The sequence below is a fragment of the Ranitomeya imitator genome, chromosome 2 (genome assembly GCF_032444005.1).
Source record: "Ranitomeya imitator isolate aRanImi1 chromosome 2, aRanImi1.pri, whole genome shotgun sequence".
NCBI classification, from domain to species: domain Eukaryota; kingdom Metazoa; phylum Chordata; class Amphibia; order Anura; family Dendrobatidae; genus Ranitomeya; species Ranitomeya imitator.
Window position 1 is genome coordinate 343,579,736 of NC_091283.1, and position 27,909 is coordinate 343,607,644.

General features: G+C 45.3%; 1 protein-coding gene across 1 annotated transcript in view; it reads right to left on the reverse strand.

Moving 5' to 3' along the window:
- Positions 1-27,909, reverse strand: part of LOC138666520 (zinc finger protein 850-like) — a 122,708-nt gene that overhangs the window by 16,858 nt on the left and 77,941 nt on the right. The window contains exons 9-14 of the mRNA XM_069754736.1: positions 13,450-13,501; positions 12,723-12,872; positions 12,415-12,594; positions 12,209-12,332; positions 12,028-12,125; positions 11,739-11,829 (exon numbers count right to left, since the gene is read on the reverse strand). Coding sequence (XP_069610837.1) covers positions 11,739-11,829; positions 12,028-12,125; positions 12,209-12,332; positions 12,415-12,594; positions 12,723-12,872; positions 13,450-13,501 — 695 coding nt within the window. The remainder of the gene's footprint in view (positions 1-11,738; positions 11,830-12,027; positions 12,126-12,208; positions 12,333-12,414; positions 12,595-12,722; positions 12,873-13,449; positions 13,502-27,909) is intronic.

Sequence of the window (27,909 nt, forward strand, 5' to 3'; positions counted from 1 at the left end):
TATTTATATCCGTCTTTTTGATCGTGTGTTATTCCACTTTTTGTTTGGCAGTATGATGATGAAGCATTGTTTTTTTACTCTTTTTATGGTGTTCACTGAAGGTGTTAACTAGTGGGACAGCTCTATAGGTCGGGTTGTTACGGAAGTAGCGATACTAAATATGTGTACTTTTATTTATTTTTTATTTACATAAAGAAATTTATTTATTGGAAAAATATTTAGTTATTTTTGCTTTATTTAGGAATTTAAAAAAATATGTTTTAAACAGTATAAATATATATATATATATATATATATATATATATATATATACACATTTTTTTTTTACATTGTCCCGGGATGGGACATCACTGTATAAAGTCCGATCGTTGATCTGACACTTTGCACAGCACTGTGTCAGATCAGCGATCTGCAGTGAAGGAGGCTTCTCAGCACCTGCTCTCAGCAGGCACTGACAAGCCACCTCTCTGCAGCACCAGGAAGGATCCCGCGGCAATCTTGGATCCAGGGTTCTGAAGGCAGGGAGAACCTCAGAACAACGCGATCAAATCATGTTGTTCTGAGGGTCTGAGGGAAGCATGGAGGGAGCCCCCTCCCTGCGCGATGCTTCTCTATACCACTGGAACACTGCGATCTTGTTTGATCGCAGTGTTCTGAGGGTTAAAGTGGCTGGTGTCAGCTGTGAGCCCACATGGACAGGATGGTATGTCGGATGTCAGAAAGGGGTTAATTAGAATGCTATACTCGTGCATGGAGCACAATAGAAGCAGTGCACTTGTAGGACATGTGCCCTGCTGGCTTTGTCTGTGGACCTCAGTAATGGCAAAAAACGCCTAACTAGCAAAAATCTTTCGGTTAACAGCATCAGGAGCAGCCTCTCTGCGCTGCTACAGTGTCAAAATGGCGCTAAAACAAGATGTCCGCTATTTATATGGAGAGGGACATGTGAATTCAGCAGCAAATTACACAAGCTGTTGTGTCAGGACATTGTGGGTGTTGGATAGCCGCAATGTGCACACAAAGTTAGGAAAAAATGACTATTTACAAGAATGCCATATGCCTAAAGCTCTGCAACCCCCCTCCCCTCAAACACGTGCCAAGCGCTCATAATACACCACCATTATTGTTGATAAAGTGCTGAAATACTGTTGTGGAAATGCAAATACTTTCACGCACTTTTACCGAATGTTACCGATTTTATTAAATTTTGCTTGTGTTTCCGATCATGAATCCGAATGTGCCATATTCGTGCAGAATGTATGTTTGGCGATTATTTTCCCAACAAATTCGCTCATGACTAACGGCCACACAGTAATCAGCACTTGTAACAATCCTGCCAACTCAGCGGTCATTGCACATTCACAGCAGCATGTATTGCCTTATGTGTGCCAGGCTGCCCAGAGGCAAGGACAAAGTGTCCTCAGTGTGAGGAGTATCCCCCCAGCCATGCTACAGAGTTGCCTGTGAGCTGCTTTGAGTGCCACCCTGCTTTGAACATGATTGTTCCTCACCCTTCAAACCTGTCCCCTGGCTGGATATTTGTGTACCTTGCCGCTGTCGGTACAAGAACCCATCCTCAAATATGTGTGGACGCATGGCCTGATAATGTTGTGAATGGTACCTCTTCCTACTCCTTTTCCACCAATATTAGTATACAAGAAAAAAAAAAGTTTGGGCTGAAAGCCCTAGCCAGCTCGCCAACTGCCCCAGGTGCACGGAACTCCGTTAGGATCTGACGTGAAACTGCAATATACAAAAATGGACGTTCAAGCTCTTTAAAACGATTCCTTGATTTTTCCAAGTAATAAAACATAGCAAACAGCAGAATCCTCTGTATATGTGGACAGGCACACCAGCCTCTGGCGGCCAAGCGACGCATTTCGATCCTAGTGTGGATCTTTGTCATAGCTGACCTGCACTCAAACAGCATCGACATTTTATATGGTGAGACAAATATGTGAGTATCCCACGTCATGTGATGTAAAGGAAAGGTCCTTATAGACAAAAATGTTCGTTATTTGTTGATTATAACGATATGCTGTAGAAATTACATTTTTTGACATTGAAAAAAAATTACTACAAAATTTACGTAACCACTTTCTGCCATCGGATGTACTATCCCAGGGGTGTCAAACTGCATTCCTCGAGGGCCTCAAACCATGCGTGTTTCCAAGATTTCCTTAGCATTGCACAAGGTGCTGGAATCATTCTCTGCAGGTGATTAAATTATTACCTGTGCAATGCAAGGAAATCCTGAAAACATGACCTGTCTGCAGCCCTCGAGGAATGCAGTTTGACACCCCTGTACTATCCCGTCCGTGTGATCTGGGACTTCATTCCCATGGGACGGGATAGTACGCCCAGCGCAATCAGCAGCGCTCACGGGGGGAACGCGGCCGAGTGTCACCTGATTATCACAGCTGACACTCGATACTATGTGCCAGGAGTGGTCACGGACTGCTCCTGGCAGTTTAACCCCTGGAATACTGCGATCAAACAAGATTGCAGCGTTCCGGTGGTATAGGGAAGCATCGCGCAGGGAGGGGGCTCCCTGCGTGCTTTCCTGGGACCCTCAGAACAACACGATGTGATCACGTTGTTCCGAGGGTCTCCTCCTTACAGGCCTCTGGATCCAAGATGGCCGCGGCGTCCTTCCGGGTCCGGCAGGGAGGTGGGTTGTCAGTGCCTGCTGAGAGCAGGACCTGAGAAGTCTCCTGCACTGAATGTCAGATCACTGATCTGACAGTGCTGTGCAAAGTGTCAGATCAGCGATCTGACACAATATAGTGATGTCCCACCCTGGGACAATGTAACAAAGTAAAAATATAAATTAACATGTGCAAAAATATTTTTAAAAAAATCTTAAAGAAAAAAAATATATACATACATTCTTCCAAAAAATATATTTCTTTATATAAATTAAAAAAACAATAAAAGTACACATATTTAGTATTGCCACATCCGTAACGACCAGAGCTATAAAACTCTCCCACTAGTTAACCCCTTCAGTGAACACCGTAAAAAAAAAACGAAGCAAAAAACAATCCTTTATCATCATACTGCCGAACAAAAAGTGGAATAACACGAAATCAAAAAGACGGATACAAATAAACATGGTACCGCTGAAAACGTCATCTTGTCTCGCAAAAAACGAGCCGCAATACACTGTCATCAGCAAAAAAATAAAGTTATAGCCCTCAGAATAAATCGATGAAAAAATAATTATTTTTTATATAAAATAGTTTTTATTGTATAAAAGCGCCAAAACATAACAAAAGATATAAATGAGGTATCGCTGTAATCGTACTGACCCGAAGAATAAAACGGTTTTATCAATTTTACCACCTCCATGATGGTATTAACGCCCCACCCAAAAGAAATTCATGAATTGCTGTTTTTTTCATTCTGCCTCCCAAAAATCATAATAAAAAGCGATCAAAAAATGCCATGTGCCCGAAAATGGTATCAATAAAAACGTCAACTCGTCCCGCAAAAAACAAGGCCTCACATGACTCTGTGGACTAAAATATGGAAAAATTATAGCTCTCAAAATGTGGTGATGCAAAAACTATTTTTTGCAATAAAAAGCGTCTTAGCGTGTGACAGTTGCCAAACATAAAAACTCACTATAAATAGTAAATCAAACCCCCCTTAGTTAGGGAAAAATAATAAAATTCATTTATTTCTATTTTCCCATTAGGGTAAGGCTTCTTTTATACATACCGTTGTTTTGGGGCCCGTTTTTGCGACCCCAATAGATTTCTATGGGGACGCAAAAAAGGACCGAAATAATTTCATGGTGCGCCGTATGGCCGTGAGGGCCGTATTTAGGGCCATGAAAAAAAGATCTTTTTCCCGGCTTACGGACACGGCCACCATTGAAAATCAAAGGAAGCTTGTTTTTGCGGTTCATCGTGACTTCCAATTTTGCAGAACGCCGTTTTTTTTCCAATACTACTTCCATAGTATTGGAACCCAGAAAAACGGTGAACCGCAAGTTTTTTGCAGTCCGTTATTGCCGCAGACTGTGAAAATTGCGGCGATACGACCCGCAATAATGGGCCACAAAAAACCTGGTATGTGTAAAAGAAGCCTTAGGGTTAGGGCTAAAGTTAGAGTTAGGGCTAAAGTTAGAGTTAGGGTTGGGGCTAAAATTAGGGTTACGGTTGGGGCTAAACTTAGGGTAAGGGTTGGGGCTAGAGATGGGGTTAGGGTTTGGATTATGTTTACGGTTGGGATTAGGGGTGTGTCATGGTTACGGGTGTGGTTAGGGTTATGGCTGGGATGAGGGTTAGGGGTGTGTTGGGGTTAGGTGTGTGTTGGGGTTAGGGTTGGGATTAGGACTAGGGGCATGTTTGGGTTAGGGGTGTGGTTAGGGTTATGGTTGGGATTACTGTTAGGCTATGTGCACACGTTCTGGATTTCTTGCAGAAATTTCCTGAGAAAAACCTGAAATTTTGTGCAAGAAATCTGCATGCATTTTTTGCACGTTTTTGTGCCTTTTTGGTGCGTTTTTTTTTTGCGGATTTTTCCGGACAATTCCCAATGCATTATATAGTGGGAAATTTGCAAAAAATCCGCAAAATTAATGAACATGCTGCATTTTTTTTACCGCGATGCGTTATTTTTGCGGGGAAAAAACGCATCATGTGCACAAAAATTGCGCAATTCATTCTAAATGATGGGATGCATAATGTATGCTTTTTTTGCGGTTTTATAGCATTTTTATAGCGAAAAAACTTGAAAAAAAAAACGCGAAAAATCAGCAACGTGTGCACACAGCCTTATGGATGTGTTCACATTAGGGTGAAGGTACCTTCACACTCAGCGACGCTGCAGCGATACCGACAACGATGTCGATCGCTGCAGCGTCGCTGTTTGGTCGCTGGAGAGCTGTCACACAGACAGCTCTCCAGCGACCAACGATGCCGGTAACCAGGGTAAACATCGGGTTACTAAGCGCAGGGCCGCGCTTAGTAACTCGATGTTTACCCTGGTTACCATCGTAAAAGTTAAAAAAACAAACACTACATACTTACCTTCCGCTGTCTGTCCCCGGCGCTGTGCTTTCCTGCACTGTGAGCACAGCGGCCGGAAAGCAGAGCGGTGACGTCACCGCTGTGCTTTCCGGCTGGCCGGCGCTCACAGCCAGTGCAGAGAAGCACAGCGCCGGGGACAGACAGCGGAAGGTAAGTATGTAGTGTTTGTTTTTTTTACTTTTACGATGGTAACCAGGGTAAACATAGGGTTACTAAGCGCGGCCCTGCGCTTAGTAACCCGATGTTTACCCTGGTTACCAGTGAAGACATCGCTGAATCGGCGTCACACACGCCGATTCAGCGATGTCTGCAGGGAGTCCAGCGACGAAATAAAGTGCTGGACTTTCTGCTCCGACCAACGACATCACAGCAGGATCCTGATCGCTGCTGCGTGTCAAACTGAACGATATCGCTTGCCAGGACGCTGCAACGTCACGGATCGCTAGCGATATCGTTCAGTGTGAAGGTACCTTTAGAGTTAGAATTGAAGGTTTCCATTGTTTAGGCACATCAGGGGCTCTCCAAATGCGACATGGTGTCCGATCTCAATTCCAGCCAATTCTGTATTGAAAAAGTAAAACAGTGCTCCTTCCCTTCCGAGCTCTGTCGTGCGCCCAAACAGTGGTTTACCCCCACATATGGGGTATCAGCATACTCAGGACAATTTGCACAACTAGTTTTGGGGTCTCCTGTTACCCTTGGTAAAAAAAAAAAAAAATTGGATCTGAAGTAATTTTTTTGTGAAAAAAGTTAAATGTTCATTTTTTTTTTTTAACATTCCAAAAATTCATGTGAAGCACCTGAAGGGTTAATAAACTTCTTGAATGTGGTTTTGAGCACCTTGAAGGGTGCATTTTTTAGGATGGTGTCACTTTTGGGCATTTTCTGTCATATAGACCCCTAAAAGTGACTTCAAATGTGATGTGGTCCCTAAAAAAAAAAATGGTGTTGTAAAAATGAGAAAATCGCTGGTCAACTTTTAACACTTACAACTTCCTAACAAAAAAAATTTTTGATTCCAAAATTGTGCTGATGTAAAGTAGACATGTGGGAAATGTTACTTATTGAAATTTTACCACTAACATGAAGTACAATATCTCACGAGAAAACAATGTCAGATTCACTGGAATGCATGAAAGCGTTCCAGAGTTATAACCTCATAAAGGGACAGTGATCAGAATTAGAAAGTGGGGGTAAGTGGGGGTTAAGGGGTTAAAATAACATCATCAGCACTCTGGTCATTAATAGAGGAACATGATTTCGTTTCTTTTATTAAGACCTGCAGGGTGTCTAGTCTCTAGGTTATAAATCCAGAATGCCTCCCGTGTTAGAAGGCATCTTTTAGTATCCCCACCTCGCTTATGACTTTTTAACTGTTCTATTGCTGATAATATTAATGATGAGGTGTTACCATTATGTTGGGAAATAAAATGTTTAGAAGCCATAGAAATATTACGAACTGTACTGTTATTTTTCTATATCTCTAAGATGTTCTCCAAAGCGCATTTTGAGCGTCCTCATAGTGCACCCTATGTAAACTAAATGACATGTGATACATTCTATTTTGTATATAACATTATTCAAATTACAGTTAATAAACTGGTTGATATTATATGTATCATTTGAGTTTTTGAATGTTTTTGTGGGTTGAGCAAATTTACACGTTTTGCACTTATTTTTACCGCCTTTATAAAAGCCTTTGCAATTTAGCCAATTCTGTGTTGGTGATTTAGATGAAAAAGCTCCAGGTGATATTTTATTACCGATATTTGGAGCCCGCCTGGAAACAATGTTGACTCCTGATTCTAAAATTTTAGCCAGGGTGTCGTCTTCATAAATTATTAGTATGCACTTATAAATGATATTTTTAATTTTTTTCAAACTGTCTGCTGTATTGTAGACATACAAATGTTTTTTTTTTATTAATGTCTATATTCTTTTTTACACATTGTTTTGGCTCTATAAAATCATCCCTATTTTTAGTGATGGCTATTTCCCTGGCTTTCCCTCAAAGACCAATCTGGATAGTTGCGTTTATATTAGAATGTAAATTATTAAATTCTTATGTTGGAACATACATCAATTAAAGTCCCAAAGGGTTTCTTTAAAGGAAACCTGTCACCCCTCTGACCTCTGACCTTTCCGGCGCCTGCGCACTGCAGTACTTTGTCTGCCCTCAACAGGGCAGAGCAAAGTACGCCTGCGCCGGAGCCGTGGCTGAAGATCAGAAGAGGACGTCTTGTAATGAAGATGGGAGGCGCCGCAGCGGACTGGAGACGCCCATCCGACCTGACCAGCAGCGGGACCGGCCCTGGGTGAGTATAATATAACGTCTTTTTCTCCTCTTTCAGGTAACATCGGGGGTTTATCTACAGCATTACACCCCCGGCGCTGTGCTTCTCTGCACTGACTGTGAGCGCCAGCCGGAAAGCACAGCGGTGACGTCACCGCTGTGCTCTGCTTTCCGGCCGGCGCTTACACAGTGCAGAGAAGCACAGCGCCGGGGGACAGACACCGGAATGTAAGTATGCAGTGTTTTTTTTTTTTTACGTTTACGCTGGTAACCAGGGTAAACATCGGGTTACTAAGCGCAGCCCTGCGCTTAGTAACCCGATGTTTACCCTGGTTACCAGTGAAGACATCGCTGAATCGGCGTCACACACGCCGATTCAGCGATGTCTGTGGGAGTCCAGCGACGAAATAAAGTTCTGGACTTTCTGCTCCGACCAACGATGGCACAGCAGGATCCTGATCGCTGCTGCCTGTCAAACTCAACGATATCGCTAGCCAGGACGCTGCAACGTCACGGATCGCTAGTGATATCGTTCAGTGTGAAGGTACCTTTATCTAGATCCTTGTGAATCGTTTCTCTGTCTTCTCTAGTGTTAGCTCTCACTCCTAGCTTTGCATCCTCTGCAAATTTGATTAGTTTACCTTCAGTTCCCTTATCTAGATCATTCAGAAAAATATTAAACAACACTGTATCTCAAACTCCAGTATCGCCTGCTGCTGCATGCACAGTTTCTCCAGCATGTAAAAGGTGGAGTTCCACCTTGTAAGTACATGACGTATGATGGTGAGCGGGAAGGCAGATGTGAAGCTACAGCACAGACAGGCGAGGCAGGCGAACGCCAAAAGCATGCATAGATTGCCCGCTCTTTCTGACCGAATGAGGAGACAATGGAGGAAGTGGAGCAGGAGGAGGTGGCAACATGGACAGAGAGAGCTGACTTAATGACTAGAGGCCGTTTGAGGTGCGCAGGAGCAGCCAACTTAATGGATAGGGGCCGGCCCCAGAACTTTGCAGCAGCTAATGTAATAGCTAGGGGCTGGCCGCAGTGTGCAGCAGCAGCCGGCCTTAGCACTTTTCACCCCGATTTCTCTTTTGCTATGCAGCTGGGGCAGCGTGACCACCACCTCTTCTTCTGAACTGCCCACATCACTTGGATGGCCTTGACTCCATGTGAGGTCTAGAAACTCATCATCTCCCATCACATTATCACACTTCTCTCTCTAGAAAAAGAGGGAGAGTCCCCAGAATGGAAAATTCTAAAGATCAGGCATGCTCAGTTTCAAAACCGGAATCCGTAGCCGGATTCCTGCATGTGACGGATCCGGCGCCCATAGGTTTCCATTATAGGAAAAGGCGGACGGCGCCGGATCAGGTGCACACAAAAAACGTTCCTCTGTCCGTTTTGTCTGGCCGCCGGATCAACAATTTTTGATGAACTACTACCCAATTTATTAGATATTTTAGGCGTTGGAGTCGCTCCATTTTATACCGACTCCACCTCCACAGCCCTTTTAGGCACAACTTTACCACGTTCTTACTCTCCTTGCAGTAGCTACACCACCACCAGCAGCAACATGATCACGTCCCCTATTTGATGCCCCTCACATTTAGAACCCAAAAAAGTGAAGAGTATTACATGGCCTGTATACAAAACATTGCCAGTACTAAAACAAAAAAAAACTGCACTAATACTGTGTTGGATACCTCCTGCCCTGCCTCTTCCATCTACACCACCACTTCTACCACCTTCACATTGTCCACTTGAGCCTCCGCCTCCTGGTTCAAGATTACCGTATACACTCATGACTAAGTCGAGTTTTCAGCACTTTTTTGTGCTGAAAATACCCCCCTCGGCTTATACACGAGTCATTGTCTCAGAAAGATGGTGGGGGAGGAGGAGTGGCGGGTCACAGAGGCAGGAGCTGGCGGCTACGGCTAAAACCTGTGCCCGCTGCAAAAGAGAAATTAATATTGGAATCAATGGTGCTATATAAATAAATAATAATAATATTCACTGCGCTGGCAATTAATATTCATTCCTCTTATAGCACGCACAATTACAGCCGCCGGCTTTAAGCACACATCACGTGGCCCCGCTCATTAAGGTAATGAATATTCACCTCTCTCCACTCCCATAGGCATAGAATGAATATTCATTACCTTAATGAGTGGGGACACGTGATGGCTCAGCTGGAAGAGCTGCTGGCGCCGGAATAAGATGCAGCGAGGGCACGCAGGGAAGGTAATTCAGATGTGTTTTTATATAGGAACCATGCATAAAAGGATAGGGATGGAAAAACATGCATAAAAGGATAGGGGATAAGGAGCCATGCATACAAGGTTAAGGATGGGGAGCCATGCCTACAAGGACAGGATGGGGAGCCATACATACAAGGACAGGGATGGGGAGCCATGTATACAAGGAAACTTTAAATGCACTTGAACTTGACATTTGTTCAGCTATGGAGACTTGCAAGGTGAGCGTGCATACAGGCCATGGAGGATGAGGGCATTACTTATTGTTTTCTTTAAAACAATTGTGCCTGCTGACTCCAGGTCTTTCTGTAGCTCTCCACAGGTGTTCCATGGCTCTTGGACAACTCTTCTGATTTTTCTTTTCTCTCATTTGTCTGAAATCTTAGTAGAAGTACCATGTCTTGGCTGGATTACAGTGAAATTATGTTCCTTCAATTTCCGGATTATGGCCACAATAGTGCTCACTGGAGCCTTCAATAGTTTAGAAATGTTTCTGTAACCAATGCCATTAGTATGTTTTGCAATAATAAGGTTGCAGAGGTCTTGAGGCAGCTCAATGGTTTTACCCATCATGAGATCTTTCTTGTGTGCACCATAGCAATGAGACACCTTTTTATGGGCCATCGATTGAACCAGTGGCAGAATTGCTTTCCAATTGCTGATAGATTTCCGCTGGTGTCATGACTTACCAATGCTTTTTGCACCTCTTTCTCTTAATGTGCTAAATACTTTTTCCCTTTGTAATATCTCATTCTAACACATAACTCATTTTATGGATATCTATGGTTTGATTTATTTGCCTATGTGAATTGGATGAGTTGTTACTGACATCTGGTGAAAATGTCATGTCAATAGCACCTTTAGAAATATATTTAGTTAGAAAATTGGTGACATGTTCCATATGTATTCCATTTACTGTGAGGCAGGCGATACCCACCACAATCCAATAAATCATATATTATAATGACCCTGTAAAAAAGAAGACATAGAACAAAAAAAAAAAAAACCCATATATACTCGAGTATAAGCTGACCCGAGTATAATCCAACACACCTAATTTTACCGCAAAAAAATGGGAAAACTTATAGACTCGAGTATAAGCCAGATATGCATTGTCCCCTTATCCCTATCCTGGTCTGCATGGCTCCTCATCCCTATCCTGGTATCTCATAGCTCAGGAGTTGCACTCATTTATGGTGGACCATTGGAACACCTATGTGATCTGAAAAAAAAGTTCAGAAACTATTGGTGCCCCCCATTTCAGGAGTGATTGTGCAGTTATCAGAATTACCTAGGATCAAAAGCATAATATAATTTATGACGTTGAATGATGCCATGAAAACCAGGGCTTGAGCTATGCCAACACATCTCCTGCAGACGTGAATTAATGTATATTACAGCCATCAGCCACGCACAGCTTAGAGATATATCATAGCATAGGTGTAATGCTTTTGAACAGTTTATCAAAATCCTGCTTGAAGTTAGTCAGTTTTAAAAGATATTGAAAAGTCAGGATAAAGGGAAACTCTGCTGTTATTGTACAGAAATTCACACTTGGCCTCACTGCACATTTACTGTTGTCTATCATAAATGTGAAGTTTGGCCAGAAAGATTGGACCTGGTGTTGTAGGGACCATATGAGCACATTCAGCAGCACAGAAGGGGAGAAGGTAGATTCATCCAATAAGATATCAGGGTTCTAGGAAGAGATCAGCCTTAGTGATTTGTTACACCACTATTCTTTTACCCTCACGGTACCAATGGAGTATTGGGAAGCCAACAGCATCATTATCCTCCGCTTTCTCTCACAGGCCCATCATAATATTTTTCAATTTTTTTTCTAACTTGTTGGCACATTCCAAGTATGCTGTCATTTGTAGTTGACAGATCTGGGCAGGTAGGGGTCAGTTTGTTCTAATCCCAGGGGGTAGGTAAATCTTCCAGGTTGTAAGTTTTATAGAAAAGGGCTTTCAATGTGCAAAGTAATTTAAACAGTTTTGGGGGGATGGGGTGGGGGAGGGAATGTTGTGATTTAGAGGCCAAGTGGTGATCCCGCTATTGTGATACGGCCGGACTACACCACCAATAAAGCAGCCACAGGTGACTGAGAAGAATCTGTGACTTCTCTGCATTTAGTGGTAACTACTCACCTGGGTAGTCATATGTATGAATCTCCTCTTTACACCACTCATAACCCCTCACATATGTCTCTGTAGTATTAACATGGGTCATATCTTCACCCTGAAACAAATATTGTAAAAGTCACAGACAGATGGAGAAGTCACATCTATGATCAGCTCTAATCCTGCCATCTCCACCGTTCTCATTACACAAGTTTAAAACATATAATACTGGTGGATAAAACAAGACTGAGCACAAGACCTTCACAGCCGTCTACACATCATAGGGGAGATCTCATGACACCTTCTCTCCATCTACCTGGTGATCCTGAGGAACATTGGGATCTTCTTGTTTACAGTCCTGTGGAAGAAGAGGATGAGGACATCTCTCTGGTGTTGTCCTCTTACTGGATAGATCTGGAGGAAACACATACAGGGACTGAATTCATTCTTTATATACAGATAATTATACTCCGTGTGTATTTAGTCCTGTCTATTACCTGGTGATGTGAGGGGCTGGGGAACCTCCATCATGACGTCCTTGTACAGATCTTTGTGTCCTTCTAAATACTCCCACTCCTCCATGGAGAAATAGACAGCGACATCCTGACACCTTATAGGAACCTGACATATACAATGATACTGTCATCCCCCGATCCCATCACAGCGTTACTGTATAATGTTCCAGCATTCCCAACAGTGTCACCTCTCCAGTCAGCCGCTCAATCATCTTGTAGGTGAGTTCTAGGATCTTCTGGTCATTGATGTCCTCATGTATCAGGGGGTGAGGTGGAGGCCCTGTGATTAGGCTCAGGGGTCTTCCCCATCCCTCAGACACAGGGTCCTGACAGCGCTCACTAGAGGTCTTCTTCACTACTGTGTAAACCTGGTTATGAGAGACAAATTAATAAATCTCACTACAGACATTTCCAGAGTCCTCACCTCTCCAGTTCTGTCCATCTGTTATTCCCATAGATAAGAATGATGTAATGTGACGTCATCAGAATCTCTCACCTCTCCAGTAAGCCGGAAGAGGATCTCTAGGGTGAGGTGTAATATCCTCTCCGCCATCTTGTCTCTGTCCATATTTATCCTTGATGGGTAAATCAGGAAAATTCTCTTATATAAAAGATCTTCACTGAGAATATCCGATATTGTAGGAACCTGAATGAGAAGATGAGCCGATATAACATGATGAAGAATCCCATATAATAATACAATTACTGGAGATAATAAGAGAAACATATAAGGAAATGTTATATTTATGAACAGCCAGACTTAAATCCAGCTACATTCACTAAAAAGATCTGTCCCCAGAATGTCTCCATAACATGTTCATCCCGCAGATTACAGCCCCTCATACATCTATAGCACCGGGACAAATCAAGATTTCAAGGCTTGGGAAACTGATCCAGGAATGGGGGAAGGGAGGATTTATATACTAGGAGGTGGGTGGTAAAATAGTGTGGGGGCAACTTGTAGTATCTTACTATGCGGGGGGGGATGATGGTACTGGGGGAACATTATACTGTGTGTGGGGCCAGAATGGGGCCCTGTACTATGAGAACAATCCCTTTCCTCCCTTCATGTCTTCCACAGTTGGGTCGTATGTATCTATTACAGGAAACAGAACAGAAACGTTATGATTCTTATAAAGTGGCACCGAAAACCCCAAAGGAGTCTCAGTGTTGAAGGGGTTAATGTCCCCCACACTCAGTAATGGGGAATCTCCAGCACCTACCTCCACCTGCAGAGCCGCCACCACATATATGGCTGCTCTGTGCGCACAGGACCTGTGATGAGGTCCATGAGGGGAGGAGTCAGGGTCACATGATCAGGGGCCTCAGTAAATGATATCCGCAGTGAAGACACTACATGGAAACTTCTCCTCAGTCAGTGACATTTCCGCCATTATTTCCCCTCACTACTGGCACAATTACCCCGCGCCGCCTTTTCTGCACAGTGTTATGTGTGGAATGTAACGTGTGATTTCTCTGGAGACAAATAGACCCCACACATGAGGGAATTATCACCAGTTACCGGACGTCTACTATATGGCGGTATATGATTGTGCGATCGACGTCACACCAGGAGCTAAAATGCTGAAATCTCATTTGTTTAACCTCTTAGGCCGGGGTCACACTAGAGAGGAATACAGATGAGGGTGACGCGCAAAAACAACACATTACACTAGGACCAATGTTTGTCTATGGGGCAGCTCCCATCAGCCGTATATTTCTCTGCTGTATTTTACGGGCTGAGAAACATGCATCATGCTGAGATTGTCAGCGTATTCCGAGAAAAATGCGCCAATGAAAGTCTATGGGGGCGAGAAAAATACAAATTACACACGGACCAACCGTGTGACTTGCGAGAACTACGCAGCAGTGTTCTATAGAAAAGCCAGTAATTCAGTGTGGTGAACAGTAAAATCACACTGACAGGTTAGAATAGAATAGGTAGAATAAATGTCTACACATAGTATAGGTATATATATATATATATATATACATATATATATATATATATATATATATACGGTATATGTCAGTGAGACACATATAAATATATATATTTAATACAGAGCTAGATAGCATAAAAGCCGGTAATTCAATTGTCGGCTTTTGCTAACTCACTCCTGAACATATTACGTATTCCTCACTAATAATGCTAGTAGTGTGTGTGTAAAATGTGGGATCTGTAGGTGTTAAAATAAAGGATTAAATCATGGAAAAAAACTGGCCTGGGCTCCCGTGCAATTTTCTCCGCCAGAGAGGGAAAGCCAGTGACTGAGGGCAGATATTAACAGCCTAGAGTGGGACCATGGTTATTGCCCCCCCCCCCCCCCCGGCTAAAAAAAATCTGCCCACAGCCACCCCAGAAAAGGCACATCTGTAAGCCACGCCTAATCTGGCACTTAGCCTCTCTCTTCACACTCCCGTGCATTACCCCATATCCCACCGCTACACGGGAATGGGAAGAGAGAGGCTAAGTGCCAGATAAGGCGTGTCTTAGGCCAGTCTCACACGTCCAGATAATTCCGGTACCGGAAAAATCGGCACCAGAATTATCCGTGTCCGTGTATCCGTGTGCTCACGTGGTACATCAGTGTGGCACACGTGTGCCGCCCGTGTGCCGACTGGGTACCACACGGAGCGTGCAGGAGACAGCGCTAGAGATAAGCGCTGTCCCCTGCATCTGGTACTGAAGCGGCCATTCATATCTTCTCTCCAGCAGCGTTCGCTTGAGAGAAGATATGAAAAATTCTTTTTTTTTTGTCCTCGTGTTTAAAATAAAGATCCCGGTCGCCACCCCCCTCCCACCCCTTGTGCACCCCCCCGCTGTTACTAAAATACTCACCCGGCTCCCTCACAGCGTCCTGTCCTCGCCGCACCTTCTCCTGTATGAGCGGTCACGTGGGGCCGCTTATTATAGTAATAAATATGCGGCTCCACCCCTATGGGAGCTGGAGCCGCATATTCATTACTGTAATCGGCAGCCCCACGTGACCGCTCATACAGGAGAAGGTGCGGCGAGGACAGGATGCTGCGAGGGTGCCGGGTGAGTATTTTAGTAACATCGGAGGGGCGCACAGGGGGTGGGAGGGGGGTGGCGACAGGGATCTTTATTTTAAACACGAGGACAAAAAAAAAGAAGGATTTTTCATATCTTCTTTCCAGCAAACGCTGCTAGAGAGAAGATATGAATGGCCGCTTCAGCACCACGTGGGGGGACAGCGCTTACAGTAGCGCTGTCTCCTGCACGGCACACGGACTTTATTGGGTCCGTGTAATCCGTGCGCTCCCACGAACACTGACATGTCTCCGTGTTTTGCACACGGACACACGGTCCGTGAAAACACACTGACATGTGCAGTAACATTGCTTTCAATGTGTCTACGTGAGTCAGTGTCTCTGGTACGTGAGGAAACTGTCACCTCACGTACCAGAGCCACTGACGTGTGAAACCGGCTTACTGATGTGCCTTTTCTGGGGTGGCTGGGGGCAGATGATTTTAGCCAGGGGATGGGGGGGGGGGGAGGGGCGGCAGTAATCATGGTCCCTCTCTAGGCTATTAATATCTGCCCTCAGTCACTGGCTTTCCCTCTCTGGCAGAGAAAATTGTGCCGGAGCCGACGCCAGTTTTTTCCATGATTTAATCCTTTACTTTAACGCCTACAGCTCCAAAATTTTACACACACACACTACTAACATTATTAGTGAGGAATATGTAAAAATCTAACGGATATAAAATGGTTTACTGTATGTAAACCATGTCTCATGTTGGGTTCAGGAGTGATTTAGCAAAAGCCGGCAATTGAATTACCGGCTTTTATGCTATGTGGCTCTGTAATAAATAAATATATATATACTAGACTGTGGCCCGATTCTAACGCATCGGGTATTCTAGAATATGCATGTCCCCGTAGTATATGGACAATGATGATTCCAGAATTCGCGGCAGACTGTGCCCGTCGCTGATTGGTCGAGGCAACCTTTATGAGATCATCGTCGCCATGGCAACCATTATGACATCATCGTCGCTGTGCCTGTTGCTGATTGGTCGAGGCCTGGCAGCCTCGACCAATCAGACGCGGGATGTCTACGTCCTTTATGACATCATCGTCGCTTTGCCCGTCGCTGATTGGTCGAGGCCTGGCGGCCTCGACCAATCAGAGACGCGGGATTTCTACGTCGATGCTGTGCCGCTCTCTGATTGGTCGAGGCCTGGCGGCCTCGACCAATCAGAGAGCCGGGATTTCCAGGACAGACAGACAGACAGACAGACAGACGGAAAAACCCTTAGGCAATTATATATATAGATATATATATATATATTGGTGTCTGTATTAAATATAAATATATATATATTGGTGTCTCAGTCACATATATAGAGAGAGAGAGAGAGAGAGAGAGACTATATATGTTTTTACCAATATTTGAGCCCATGGACCCATTATATGTCCATTTTGCAAAGTTGCGAGAAAAAAACAATATACGGATACCATACGGATTACATACAGAGGATTACATGTGGAAAATACGCAGCCACACCTTGCCAACGGATGACATACGGAGCACTGTTCAGGGAACATTTCTGCGTATTTGATCCGTAAAAAAGGGACCGTATTTTTATACATTGTGTCTGACTCCAGCCTTACAGGGAGAGCGGCCTTCAGAGACTATATTCAGAGTCTGGCTAATGCTGGAGCCACACACAACGTATAAAAAAAATCGGGTCGTTTTACACGGACAAGAATCACAGAAATGTTTCATGAACAGTGATCTGTGTGCAGTGCGAGGATTTGATTTTCTCACATCTAAGCATCCGTGTGGCAACCGTGGATGGACTTGAATTAGGATGATAAATGAGAATATAGGGAACCTAGTATTCAATGGAAATATAACGGATGTTTATTCAAATGGTTGTATGATGATGGGAAGTGGGGTGGCTCTGGCTGAGGTCTCGGGTTGGGCAGGGTGGGGGGGCTCTGGGTCGGGGGGGAAAAAGTTATCTGTAAATGTTTAATGAAACATTGCCATGAGAAATATTCTGATTGTTTATTCTTTGCGGATAATAAAAATCTATCTGATAAAAAAAAAAGCATCCGTGTGACATCTGTATTGCGAGTTTATCTCGCCGGCTTTCAAAATGGACATATAATGGATTCATGGGCTGAAATATTCATGAAAATATATACGGTATATACAGTCTATTATATATATATATATGTATATATATATATATATGTCAGTGCAGGGGCGGGCTGGGCCCTGTGGCAGTGAGGCAAATGCCCCCTGGGCCACTCCCCCAGCAGCTGTGCAGGGCCACCTGATTGCCGTGCACAGCAACCTGTGTGCGGGCCAGCGAGGTTGTGTAGTGGGTGTGTGACACGGCTGCCATCAGGGCATTATTACCCTTACTTATGTATGGGGCCCCTGAGCTGGGGGGCCCCGGCGTCAGTTTTCATAAGCTGGAGCGGTGTGAGGAGGGAGCAGGAGGAGCGTCACTGTGACACAGACCACTGGGCTGAGGCACCCAGTGCTGAGCCACAGGAGGGTGGGGCCACAAGAGGGCCAGACTCCACCATCCAATCCCTGCTGAGCGCGGGCTCAGTACAGCATCTCTCCCCAGTCAGTGAGCAGCAGGAACAGTGCAGCGCCGGGTGAGTGTCTGAGCTTGTGCTGGTGAAAGTGTATGGACAGTGTGATGACAGGCTCCAGTCCCTGCAGCAGAGGCATCGTCAGTGAGCCGGCCATTGTCAGCACAGCAGCCGCTCACTGAGGAGGTTCCTATGTCCTGACCGCTGTCTGTATCAGCTATAGATCGTGATAAGAGCAGAGCGCAGTCACCCCTCCAGATAAGGATAAGGCTGCTGAGCCCAATCTGCCCCCTGACAGGACACAGCAGCCTTCTCTCTGAAGATTCTAACAGGTAGCATTTACTCTCCAAACTGCCCTGAAAAAACAGTCTTCAGAATTGAGCAGCTGAGTCCTGTTGGGGCAGATGGGGCACAGCAGCCTTATGTGTCAGGGGGGACGGGGTCACCAGGACGTAGCTCATCAGCAATAATAGCTGACCAATAGGCTCACCTTCCAGAGTTCTCACATAATCACACACTATATATAGTCTACATATCACAAGCACAGTATATTGCAGGGGGAATAAAGGCTCTTGTATGTATGTAGTGTATGTTTCTACGGTCAGTATTATGCAGCGCTTTGGATGCAGCACATGTCCGCTCCGTCCAAAGTGCTGCCGGCTTTTGAACGCAGGTGATTCCACATGTGATCACTGAACTGTGCGGAATCTCCTCACCCAATACAGTGTACAGGTGATATTTATCTTTGGGAAACTGAGCGTCTCCGCAAGATAAATAGCTGCAGTCCAGAAAGACACGCCGTATGTTCGTATACGTATTTCATAAAATCCCATCCACTATGCTATGCTGTAACATCTGGCCACTGCGGCTGTATGCAGCATCCAATCTGCAGCATTTACTAACCATGGAAACATACCCTTAGTCTTCGCTCACACTGGAATATAACACCTGCAGATACATGCACACGAAGGGAAATGTTTGGGATCTCCTTTCACAAGCTTCTCACAATAGTTGGTCAGAATTTAGGCCCACTCCTCCTGACCACACTGGTGTACCTGATCCAGGTATGTAGGTCGCCTTGTTCACACTGGCCTTTTCAGCTTTGCCAATAAATTTTGGCCGCTCTAAAACATTGACATTGTTATCCTTGAGCCACGTTGTTAGCCACTATATACAGGGGGCAGGGGGACCGCCATACTATATACAGGGGTCAGTGGGGACCTTCATACTATATATAGGAGGCAGGGGGACTTGTATACTATATATAGGGGGCAGGGGGACCTTCATATTATATACAGGGGGCAGTGGGGACCTTCATACTATATACAGGGGCAGCGGGGACCTTCATACTATATACAGGGGGCAGTGGGGACCTTCATACTATATACAGGGGGCAGTGGGAACCTTCATACTATATACAGGGGGCAGAGGGACTTTCATATTATATATAGGGGCAGTGGGGGACCTTCATACTATATACAGGGGCAGTGGGGACCTTCATACTATATACAGAGGCAGTGGGGACCTTCATACTAAATATAGGGGGACCTTCATACTATATTGTAACGGGGTCTACTGTGCTGTAGTACATCTTTCAGCACCCCCCGTGTTTCAGGAGGTCCGCTCTGCTTTTGCTGGATTCTGAATGAAGGACGCTGGCTGGAATTCCTTGATTACGTGACAGCATATAAAAGCTGACTGCTACTCCACGTATTTCCAGTCTAAAAGAACACACTTTATTCACAGGACACAGAATATATAACACAGATACACAGGGCAGGCCAATAGAAACAGCAGGCCAGACATACATTACAATAGCCGCAGGGGCCGGAGCCTGCTGATATTTACTGTGGGAATTACAAAGGTGGGGGAGGTCAGAAGGAGAATATCTTGTCCCCTCTGACCAGGGGCGCAGCCTGTGGACTGATGCATTTCACATGGTACCTATTATACATAATATATATTGCATAACATATTCTTGGTGCTGGGGGTTCTGTAACACGGCTCCCCTTTTCAGCGACGCTATCGGCATACACAGTCTGATCCTTAACGGATCGGTTTGGGGATGACCGAAGTTTATGGGGTTGGTACAAGTTCCGTTTGTCGACTTAGTCCATCGGCATTACCGTTTTGTTTGCCGGGTCTGTAGTGGATGGTGAAGTCCAGAGGTTGTGGGGCTAAACTCCACCGCAGTAATCTGGCGTTGTCTCCGGAGACCCGATTAAGCCAGACTAGGAGATTATGGTCCGCTAGGAGGGAAAACTGTCGTCCATACAAATATGGTTGTAACTTTTTGAGTGCCCATACTATTGCCAGGCACTCCTTCTCGATGGCCGCATAGCTCACTTCACGGGGCAGTAGTTTCCGACTCAGGTAAGCTACCTGGTGTTCTTGGTCGTCCGGCCCGACTTGGCTTAGTACTGCCCCCAATCCAAACATAGAAGCGTCTGTGTGAACAAGGAAACGTTTAGTTGGATCGGGTGCGGCCAATACAGGGGTATTGGTGAGGGCGTCCTTTAGCTGGCGGAAGGCTTCCTCACACTCTGGGGTCCAGGTTACCTGGTGGGGTTGGTTCTTATGGGTCAGATCAGTGAGGGGCTTGGCCACGCTGCTGTAATTGGGAACAAATTTCCTGTAATACCCCGCTGTCCCTAGAAACGCCATGACCTGGGTTTTAGTGCATGGGGTGGGCCATTTGGCTATGGCCTCAATCTTGGCTGGTTCTGGTCTCTGTTTCCCACTTCCCACCCAATGCCCTAAATACTGAACCTCTGCTTTGCCCACGTGACACTTGTTTGGGTTCAGGGTGATTCCGGCCTTGTGAATCCTGTCTAATACTGTCTCTAGGTGATTTAGATGCTCTTCCCATGTCGCGCTGTAGATGGCGATGTCATCCACACGCGTAGTCCTGGAGACCATCCAGAAGCCGGTCAGCCAGCCTCTGGAAGGTCGCCGGGGCAGTCTTCATCCCGAATGGAATAACTCAAAACTGGAATAAGCCAAACGGGGTGACAAATGCCAACTTGGGAATAGCATCAGGACTAAGGGGAATCTGCCAGTAGCCTTTGCATAGATCGATGGTGGTCAAATACTTTGCCCCTGCCAGCCGGTCTAACAAGTCATCCACACGCGGCATGGGATACGCATCCGTCACTGTTTTCTCATTGAGCTTACGATAGTCTACACAAAACCGTGTAGTCCCATCCTTCTTGGGCACTAACACTACGGGGATGCCCAGGGACTATCTGACTCTTCAATGATCAATAAACGCAACATCTCTTGTATCTCTTGTCGCATCCCTTCTCGTACAGACTCAGGGACGCGGAAGGGGGGTTGTCGCAGGGGGGTCTGATCCTGGGTCTCAACCTTGTGTTGTGCCAGGTGAGTGTACCCGGGTTTCCCCGAAAACATCCTCTGTCGCTGCCTCAACAACTCCTCCGCCTGCTGTCTCTCCCGGGGACCTAAGTCTTCACCCCAGTGTACCTGGTCCCATGTTTTAGACTGAGTCCTCTCCCCTAAGACATCAGGCAAGGGAAGTCCGGCTAAATCCTCTGCTTCAGGTGCACAGATGGCCACTACCTCTTCAGGGCGCTCCCGATAGGGCTTCAGCATATTCATGTGGAACATGCGGATAACCCTGGGGTCGTCACAATCGGCGACATTATAGCTGGTGTCGGCTATTTTCCCCACTACCTGGTAGGCCCCTGCCATGCAGCTTGGAACTTGTGGGCTCTAACACCAGGACCTTCTGCCCTATTTCCAAGGTGCACTCTCTGGCCCTCCGATCGTACCATACACGCTGGTGCCGCTGGGCCACCTGCATGTTCCCAAGTACAGCCTGGGTCAGCTCCTGTAGGCGGTCCCAGAATTCCAGCACATAGGGTACAATTGGTACCCCTTCTATGATGCCCTCCCCTTCCCAGTGTTCTAGCACTAAGTCTAGGGGTCCCCTTACCCGTCTCCCGTATACCAGTTCGAATGGGGAGAACCCCGTGGATTCTTGGGGCACCTCTCGATAGGCAAACAGGAGGTGAGGCAAGAATTTCTCCCAGTCCCTGTAGGTCCTGGTAAAAGTCCCAATGAGTTGTTTTAACGTCCCATTAAAGTATTCACACAACCCATTGGTTTGCGGGTGGTACGGGGCGCTTCTAATGGACTTTACGCCGCACAGCTTCCACAGTTGGTTGGTCACCTCTGCTGTAAACTGGGTACCCTGGTCTGAGATAATCTCCCGCGGAAATCCAACTCGTGAGAAAACCTGGAGCAGGGCAGCCGCCACCGTCTCTGCCAGTATGTTAGGTAACGCAACCGCCCCTGGATACCGTGTGGCATAATCTACCACTGTCAATATATACCTTTTCCCTGACGGACTGGGTTTGGCTAACGGCCCTATCAGATCGACCGCTACTCGGCTAAATGGTTCCTCCACAATGGGGAGGGGGCGTAATTTGGCCTTGCATCGATCCCCCCTCTTGCCAATGCGCTGGCAACTGTCACAGGTCTGGCAGTACTGACGAACATCATAGGTTACCCCCGGCCAAAAGAAGTTTTGTGTCAGACGATGCCTGGTGCGACTGACGCCGAAGTGCCCGGCCAAGGGTATGTCATGAGAGATTCGCAGTAACTCCTGCCTATACTTCTTGGGAACTACCAGCTGTTGTTTTATAGTGGAGCTATGTGGTGCTTCTCTGTGATCCAGTAGAGGAGTCCCTGCTTCCATACAAACTGTTCCCCTTCCAGTACCCCTCTCCCCTCCTGTGCCTTCCCACAATATCCCTCCAATGAAGGATCCTCAAGTAACTTCCTCTTAAATTCATCTGGGGTGGCCCAAGAAATGTGTCTGGCTATGGGAATACGTGTAGGGCTGGGATGTCTTACCTGGGCCTCTTCTGAGGGTGATTCCGCCTCCGCAGCTCGAGCTTGTCTCCGGGTGGTCACAGTATATGTCTCAGCCAGAGGGGCAACCGAGAAGGCAGACAACATGGGCCCCAAGTAATTTCCCAGCAAAACGTCTGCAGGCAAATCCTCCATCAAGCCGACCTCAACAAGGCCATCCCCAACTCCCCAGTTCAGGTGAATCCTGGCAGTGGGCAGTCGATGTATGGCTCCCCCTGCTACACGGACTGCCACTGTCCGGTCCGTCTTCTCTTGGTCCCGGACGAGATGAGGCTTCACAAGGGTCAAAGTTGCTCCGGAATCTCTTAGTCCCTGCATGCGTTTCCCATTAACCCACACGACCTGTCGATGCTGTTGTCGATTATCTGCCCGGGCTGCCTGCACGGGGTCTACTTCATGCAGCACTTCCTCCATGTGTTCCACCCCTTGGTTAGTTGTAGCCCCCAATGCCGGGTCAGCTTCGCCTTGGTAGCAATGTACAGCGGCCCGGCGGAAGGTAGCTGTTCCCGCCTTTGGCCACTGGGTATGCTGAGTCCGGTTGGGACATTGTCTTTGCAGGTGGCCCAGCTGACGGCAGGTGTGGCATCGCGCCCGAGGGTAACTGTGGTAGGCCGGGTTTCTAGCTGGTCCCCCTACCATCTTCGGTGGTTTGTGGCCCTCCAGGTCCATGGGCGGACCCCTAGTGACCATCTTTGATCCGGACAACTGAGGCCTCCTGGCGTCATGATGTTCATCGGCCAGACGAGCGGCTTTCTCAAGAGTCGTTGGCCGCCTGTCCCGAAGCCATTCCTGTGTCTCGGGGGTTAGTCCATTAAAGAATCGTTCCAACAAGAAGAGCTGGAGGACGTCCTCCTTAGTGGTTGCTTGGCTCCCTTGTACCCACTGTAGCAGTGACCGCCGTAATTTACAGGCCCATTCAGCGTGGGTATCGGTTACTCGTTTTATAAGTCAGCGGAACTTTTGGCGGTATGCCTCTGGTGTCAGTGCATACCGGGCCAAGATCACTTCTTTGATCCGCTCATAGTCCATACAGTCCTCATCAGGTACCGTGCGATAGGCGTCCGCTGCCCAGCCTGTCAGCTTGCTGGCCAGAATCTGAACCCGTTCCTCCGGCTTCACTTGATGAAGGGCACACTGCCGCTCAAAGTCCTGCAGAAAGCCATCAATGTCTTCCTCTGCCTCCCCCAACTGTCGGAAGGCATTATACTGGATCTTTTTGTGGCTTACTGTTGAAGGTACCTTGGCGGAGGCCAGAGCTCCCCTTGCTCGCTGACTCTCCTCTCTCCGCTCTGCCATCTCCATCTTGGCCAGCTCCACTTTGGTCCGCTCTGCCATCTCCATCTTGGTTAGCTCTATCCTGGTCCGCTCGGCCATCTCTTCCTTCAGATCAGTACGCACATCAGCCATCAAGTCTCGTATGATCTCTACTGCAGGGTTTGGGCCATAGAACACCAGTCTGTTCTTTACCTCCCTCTGGAATTCAGTCTCCTCCACGTTCACATTGGGGGGCGCTGCACTGTTGTGTTCCATGATGGCTGCTATCAAATCCGCTTTTGTTTTGTTGCTGGCGATTAACCCTCGGGCTTCCACCAGATCTTTTAATGTAGTCCTCTTTAACTTCTGGTAGTTGTCTTCCATTCATTCCTTTTCTCCTGTAGAAGGAGTATCACATCCCACTGCTGCCACCAGTGTAACTACTGTGCTGTAGTACCTCTTTCAGCATCCCCCGTGTTTCAGGAGGTCCACTCTGCTTTTGCTGGATTCTGAATGAAGGACGCTGGCTGGAATTCCTTGATTACGTGAGAGCATATAAAAGCTGACTGCTACTCCACGTATTTCCAGTCTAAAAGAACACACTTTATTCACAGGACACAGTTAAAGAACACAATGAGCACCTAATATAACCACAAATCTAACCTAAATAGGAATATAAATAGTGATGTGTCTCATGGGGTTAAGGTGCACTGTGAAAGCTTCAGTGGATGACCACTGAGAAAGGAGAACCAAACCACCTGACCACCACAGGATAAGAAATCGCCAGAGGGTACCACAACGCTAGGATCAATAATATGCCTTTATTAACCCCTTAATGACCGCCAATACGTCTTTTAACTGACCTGAGATATAAGAGAATAGCCTCCCCATACAGATGACAATCCAGCATCTGTCGGTTGTACACTATAGCTGACAACTTGCTGTACCAGCCACGATCAGTATTTGCACCATCTAAATCTGTTTAACCCCTTAGATGCTGCTGTCAATAGTGACTACATCATTATAAATGGTTAACAGAGTGTGGGGGCTTCTTCTTTGTCACAATTGGTGCCCTCAGATCATGATTTTGTTGTCCTGATGTTTGCCATGGCAATTCATGACCAAATAGTGGCCTTAGAGTCTGACGGCTGTAGTAATCTGTTTAGAAGTTAGCAACATTTAGGTGGTAAAAATACACATTTTCATTTCTGTCATACCACTTTGCATTAATTCCTGTAAAGCACCTGAAGGGTTAATAAACTACCTGACAGCAGTTTTCAATATGTTTAGGGGTGCTGTTTTTAAAATGGTATCACGTTTGTGGGTTTCCCAATATATGGGACCCCTAAAGTCACTTCAAACATGGATAAGTCCCTAAAAAAATAAATTTTGTAAATTTCTTTGAAAAAATGAAAAATTGCTGCTACATTTTTAAACCTCCTAAAATGCTAACAAAATAAAATAACATTTTACAAATGGTGCTGATGTAAAGCAGACATGTGGGAAATGTTATTTATTAATGGTTTGCTGTTGTATGACTATCTGGATTAAAGGATCATTCAAATTTAGAAAATTGCTAATTTTTTAACATTTTTCTCAAATTTTTGATATTTTTTTATAAATAAACACAAAAAATGTTGAACAAAATTTACCATTATCATAAAGTATAATGTGTCACGAAAAAACAATCTCAAAATCACTGGGATTTGTTGAAGCGTTGCAGAGTTATTACCACATAAAGTGACACTGGTCAGATTTCAAAAATTTGGCTCGGTCACTAAGGGGTAAAATATATTGGCAATTCATACATTAGAGAATATATTTAAAAAGTGAAACAAATACATATATAAAAAGATAAAAAATACAAAAACGCAGGAACAGTATTGTATGGTACCCAGAGATCCCTAAATAATATAGATAACTTCCCACCGAGGATAACAATGCCTTTGCTCGCTGTGCTACACAAAAATATATGTGTAAAAATAGATAGAAAGATCTATAAAAAACCAAAAAGAAAATGTATAGAATTGGATTATATGTAACACATACAAGATATTACATTAGAGATAAAACAAACTAGTGAAACCAAACACAGTAAAGCCATCTACTTCAAATATTGTTGTTAAAAAATATTTTTGAAAAAACAGTGCAAAACCTCATAAAAAAATCACATAAGAAAATATATAAATGTCCATAGGCAACAATAGTGCTATAAGAAATTGATACAAATAGAATATATATAAAAAATAACAACAAAAAGTGAGGAAGATTGTAGCAGCGTACTTCATACAAAGTGTCCAAGTGCATAAAGTGATGATGGCACAGCGACGTAGATGGGGGTTGTATTAACTCACTGCAGATATATGTGCTCAATTGCAATGGTAAGCCGTGGGTTAATGAACATGCAGTCTATCGACTCACTATGTATACAGGTACCCACGTGCAATAAACAATAGCTAATTAATGACTAAGCGGGCAAACCATTGCCGCAGATGAGCTTTCCATAACTACCTGTGGGGTAAGGCTGGGTCCAGGACCTGCGTGCGCCCGACGCGCGTTTCGGATATCTTTCCTTTCCGCTTAGTCATTAATTAGCTATTGTTTATTGCACGTGGGTACCTGTATACATAGTGAGTCGATAGACTGCATGTTCATTAACCCACGGCTTACCATTGCAATTGAGCACATATACAGTTAGGTCCATATATATTTGGACAGAGACAACATTTTTCTAATTTTGGTTATAGACATTACCACAATGAATTTTAAACAAAACAATTCAGATGCAGTTGAAATTCAGACTTTCAGCTTTCATTTGAGGGTATCCACATTAAAATTGGATGAAGGGTTTAGGCGTTTCAGCTCCTTAACATGTGCCACCCTGTTTTTAAAGGGACCAAAAGTAATTGGACAGATTCAATAATTTTAAATAAAATGTTCATTTTTAGTACTTGGTTGAAAACCCTTTGTTGGCAATGACTGCCTGAAGTCTTGAACTCATGGACATCACCAGACGCTGTGTTTCCTCCTTTTTGATGCTCTGCCAGGCCTTCACTGCGGTGGTTTTCAGTTGCTGTTTGTTTGTGGGCATTTCTGTCTGAAGTTTAGTTTTTAACAAGTGAAATGCATGCTCAATTGGGTTGAGATCAGGTGACTGACTTGGCCATTCAAGAATATTCCACTTCTTTGCTTTAATAAACTCCTGGGTTGCTTTGGCTTTATGTTTTGGGACATTGTCCATCTGTAGTATGAAATGACGACCAATCAGTTTGGCTTCATTTGGCTGGATCTCAGCACACAGTATGTCTCTGAATACCTCAGAAGTCATTCGGCTGCTTCTGTCCTGTGTCACATCATCAATAAACACTAGTGACCCAGTGCCACTGGCAGCCATGCATGCCCAAGCCATCACACTGCCTCCGCTGTGTTTTACAGATGATGTGGTATGCTTTGGATCCTGAGCTGTACCACGCCTTCGCCATACTTTTCTCTTTCCATCATTCTGGTAGAGGTTGATCTTGGTTTAATCTGTCCAAATAATGTTCTTCCCGAACTGTGATGGCTTTTTTAGATGTTTTTTAGCAAAGTCCAGTCTAGCCATTTTATTCTTGATGCTTATGAGTGGCTTGCACCGTGCAGTGAACCCTCTGTATTTACTTTCCTGCAGTCTTCTCTTTATGGTAGATTTGGATATTGATACGCCGACCTCCTGGAGAGTGTTGTTCACTTGGTTGGCTGTTGTGAAGGGGTGTCTCTTCACCATGGAGATTATTCTGCGATCATCCACCATTGTTGTCTTCCGTGGGCGCCCAGGTCTTTTTGCATTTATGAGTTCACCAGTGCTTTCTTTCTTTCTCAGGATGTACCAAACTGTAGATTTTGCCACTCTTAATAATGTAGCAATTTCTCGAATGAGTTTTTTTCTGTTTTTGCAGCTCAAGGATGGCT